The 4,263-nt window shown below is 58.0% G+C and overlaps 1 protein-coding gene across 1 annotated transcript; it reads left to right on the forward strand.

The window, feature by feature from the left end:
* Positions 1 to 1,311: 1,311 nt before the first annotated feature.
* Positions 1,312 to 4,263, forward strand: LOC113959903 (gastric intrinsic factor-like; the record flags this gene model as incomplete). Its single annotated transcript, XM_027669193.1, has 8 exons — positions 1,312 to 1,377; positions 2,220 to 2,586; positions 2,829 to 2,972; positions 3,038 to 3,181; positions 3,258 to 3,433; positions 3,519 to 3,919; positions 3,997 to 4,115; positions 4,190 to 4,263. Coding segments are annotated over 8 exons (1,479 nt in total), but the record flags the coding sequence as incomplete, so codon positions are not given.

Below are 4,263 nucleotides of genomic sequence, written 5' to 3' on the forward strand. Positions count from 1 at the left end.
AAATGGCCAGAAACTCACCCAAATCTCCCCAAAAAATGACCCCAAACTGATCCAAATCACTCCAAAAATTGACCAGAAGCTGATCCAAATCACTCCAAAAAATGACACAAAACTCACCCAAAAATCTCCCCAAAAAATGACCCCAAACTCACCCAAATCTCCCCAAAAAATGACCCAAAACCGACCCAAATCACCCCAAAAAATAACCGAAACCCGACCCAAATCACTCCAAAAAATGACCCAAAACTCATTCAAAAAATCACCCCAAAAAGTGACCAGAAACTCACACAAAACTGACCCAAATCACTCCAAAAAATGACCCGAAACTGACCCAAATCACTGCAAAAAATTGCACAGCCGTGCCATCCCAAACCATGCTCCTCTCTGAAAACCAGAAAATAAGGGAAACACCTGGGGAGCAATGGGAAGAAAAGCTGCTGGAACAGCTCTGATTTCCCAGGTGGGTTTTAAAATCCATTTTATCCAGACTGGGATTTTCCCTACCTGTCCACCCCCGATTCCCTCATCCTTACCCCAGAATGTCCGCTCTCTCCCCAGCATGTCCCCTTTGTCCCCTACAGAATCCCCCCGACAGTGACGCCCCGGGCAGCCCCGCTCGCTTCATCCCTCAGCCGCTCCCGCTCCCATTCCCGGTCCTATTCCCATTCCCGTTCCCGCTCCCATTCCCGGTGCCACTCCCGCTCCTATTCCTGGTCCCACTCCCATTCCCACTGCCGTTCCCATTCCCGCTGCCGTTCCCATTCCCGGTGCCACTCCCATTCCCGGTCCCGTTCCCATTCCCGCTCCCGTTCCCGTTCCCGCTCCCGCTCCCATTCCCGTTCCCGAGCTGCAGTGCCGGGGGTTCCCAGCAGACGGCAGCACTGAGCTCAAAGAGCCGCCGCGGGTTAATGAATGAGCCCCCCCCGAAATCCCGGCCCAGATCCCGGATTTGGGGAGTCACAGCGAGGGGAGAGAGAACAAACATCTGAACACGCAGAGCTGCTTCTTGTTCCTCCATACAGGTCACCTGGCACATTTCCAAGTCCTGTATTGTTTTATTTCTATGCACAAACGTTAGATTTGTATTTCCAAACCCTACAGATCCACGTTCAGACTTTCCTATGGAATAAAATCCTGTCTATAACACACCAGACATGGGAGCTCATTCTGAAATCGATTTTGAAACAAAATACTATTATTTCCCAATACACATAAAAAAAAGGAACTCTGCAGTGTTTTACACACACCCCACACCCCCCCCCTTCCCCGTGAATTTTCAGGCATTTTAGGGCTGCCACCTCCCCTTCTTAGGGGAACCTGCCTGGACTGTACCGGGAGCCAGGGGCTGGTAGCACGTGCAGTGTCACAGCCCTGCAGGTGAGGACTCCTGTGTGACATCCCAGCCCCAGGTCACCCCAGTGCTCAGGGGGACAAAGGGGCTCCCGGGGGGCACTGGAGGCCCCCGTGGAGCAGAGCACATGGAAGATTCTCGGCCAAGCAGGACAAGGTGATGATGTTGTGAGGAGGATGATGATGGTGTCACCTCCTGGCTGGCAGAACATGGGAAACATGGATTCTCCCGTGGGACGCTGCAGAGTCCTTGGTGACAACACACCAAATCGTCCATGTGTGACCCACAGCATCCCTGTCCTGAATCCAAACCCAGTACCTGGAATAAAATGGCCCCTATCCCAGTGAAACCAGTACAGCAGCCAGTTCTTTGCCCAGCACACCCTGTCCCTGCCCGTCCCACAGCTGGACACCTTCTCCAGAAGGATTCTGTGAGGGGGCCGGAGCAAAACTCCTTCTAAAATCCCCAAAATTACATGCAGTGCCTGCCCATAACCTGGGTGACCTTATGGTAGCGGGATAAGAAACCAGTTAGACAGGAATTTCCCTCTGTTTTCCCGCACCTGATGCTGGTCTTATCCTTGGATTGCTTCCCAGTACTGCCCAGTACGTCCTTTCCCACCGTTTTTCCCGGTACCAAGGTTAGATCAACAGGGCTGGAGTTTCCTGGAAGGCCCAAGTGGGATACAGCTGGAGAGAGTCCAGCCAGCACAGACCTCCTGGGGCTTCCAGGACCTTGGGTAGATGATTGAAGGAGGTTCCTGCTGGGAACCCCATCCAGCCTCACAGCCTCATGGATATGGAACTGGCCCAAGCGGTGCCCAGTGATCCCAGGTGGAAAATCCCTGTCCCTCCCCGGCCGGGCACAGTTGGACACACAGATAAGCCGGCGGTGCCGTGGGAGGACGGGCGGCTGGAGGTCACTGGGAACAGTTAAAAGCAGTGAGGACGCCCAGAGAGACCCATTCCCACGGGATTCTGCCATCCCGAGCGGATCAGCGTGCTCTGACAGGATGCTGGGCCTGGCTTTGGCCGTGGGGGTCCTGCTGGCCCTGGTGGGCTGCACGGCCACGGAGCACTGTGGTGAGTGGGAGAGGGTGGAGACTCCGGAGAGCCCGTGGATGGGCCAGGGGATCCCAGTGACCTTCCCTGACCTTCCCTCTCCTTCCAGCGGCCCCACAGGACCTGGTCTGCCGGTTGCTCCAGAGCATGGAGGGCTCCATCAAGCCCGGAGAGGTGCCAAATCCCAGCATCCTGCTGGCCATGAGCCTGCTTGGGGTGGACACCAACAGTCCCAACTACAAGTTGCTGCTCCAGGAGATCAAGGAGGAGGTGGTGACGAGAGCCCAGAAAGGTAGGGAAGGGAATGAGGGGGGTCCCTGGTCCTGGGGGATCAGATTCCTCAGGTTTGGCACTGCCGGCTCCTGGGGAGACAGGTGCCATCCCACCACGCTCCTGGTGTCCTCTTGTCCCCACAGCCATGACCTCAGGACAGGTGGCTCAGCACGTCCTCGCCCTCCTCTCGTCCTGCCAGGACCCCCGGCAGGTCCATGCCCTGGGACAGACCATCGACCTGATCTCCATCCTGCAGCAGAAAACGGATGAGGAGATGGCCGTGCTGGGTACGCTGGGCCCTGGGGGGTGTCCGCCTCCCTGCATCCCATCATCTCACTGCTCTGTTTTCCAGAGGACAAGGGCCATCCCAAAACCACCCTGTTCAGCGTGAGCCTGGACACCACGGCCCTGTGCCTGGCCAGGGCAGATGGGTACCGGGGACCAGCAGTGGCCTTGGCCAAGGAGGTGCTGAGCCCCAACAGCCCCATCAGTGTGGGTAAGAGATCCCTCTGCTCCCACATTCCCGCTCCAGGGGTCTCTCCGGGGCTTGGCAGTGACCCCGGGACCCGCAGACACCTGTGCCGTGGCGGTGCTGGCCCTGCTGTGCGCCCACGGCAACGTGGAGGACCTGGAGGTGCGGGATCTGCACCACGAGGCAGTTTGGACGGTGACCAACGACTTCCTGGATGAGCAGGAGGAGAGGAACGGCCTGATCGGGAACATCTACAGCATGGGGCTGGCCCTGCAGGTACAGGGGGTGGGGAATGTGCCGTCACAGCCACCTGGTCCCGTTCCCAGATTTGTTCCCATGCCACCTCCCACCTCTTCCGCAGGCACTGGAGGCCTCAAGGGACTTTTACGCCCCTCGGGACTGGGATTGTGCCCAGGCCTTTGCCGTGGTGACCAACCACACCTTTGAGCTGCCCATGGCCATCGCCCAGGTGCTCCCGGCCCTCGTGGGCAAGTCCTACCTGGATGTGGCCACGCTGAACTGCGGTGCCCCCACGGATCTGTGCCCAAGTCGGGGGACACACAGGGTTCCCACAGGTATGATGAGCCCACCTGGAGCCTCCCAGACCCCACGGGAGTCCCAGGACATCACAGTGCACTACTCCATCACCAACAAACTCCAGGGAATCCCCTGGCACTACAGCATCTCAGTGACGGTCCCAGGTGACTCCACACTGCTCGAGGTGCTGGAGAGGGCGGAGGAGATGGATCCCGAAAACTTTAGGTGAGAGCCAGAGGAGCCAGAGGGGTGGGGTTTGGTATCTCCCCACCCAGCCCTGAGCACACTCACCTCCCCGGCAGCTTCAGGACAGAGCAGACATCCTGGGGTCCCTTCGTGGTCTCCATCCACGGGCTGGCTGGAAGTGACAATGACAGGACCTACTGGCAGTTCCTCAGCTCTGGGAAACCTTTGGATCAAGGTGGGCAGTCAGGGAAGGTGGGGGGTCATGTTGGGGGTCTTCACGTCCCAGCCTCACATATCCCTCTGCCACAGGGGTCGGAACCTACAAACCACACTCTGGGGAGCACATCCAGGCCGTGTTCAGCACCTACTGAAGCCACCAAGAG

Source organism: Corapipo altera, unplaced genomic scaffold (genome assembly GCF_003945725.1).
Source record: "Corapipo altera isolate COAL_440 unplaced genomic scaffold, ASM394572v1 218, whole genome shotgun sequence".
Taxonomy (NCBI): domain Eukaryota; kingdom Metazoa; phylum Chordata; class Aves; order Passeriformes; family Pipridae; genus Corapipo; species Corapipo altera.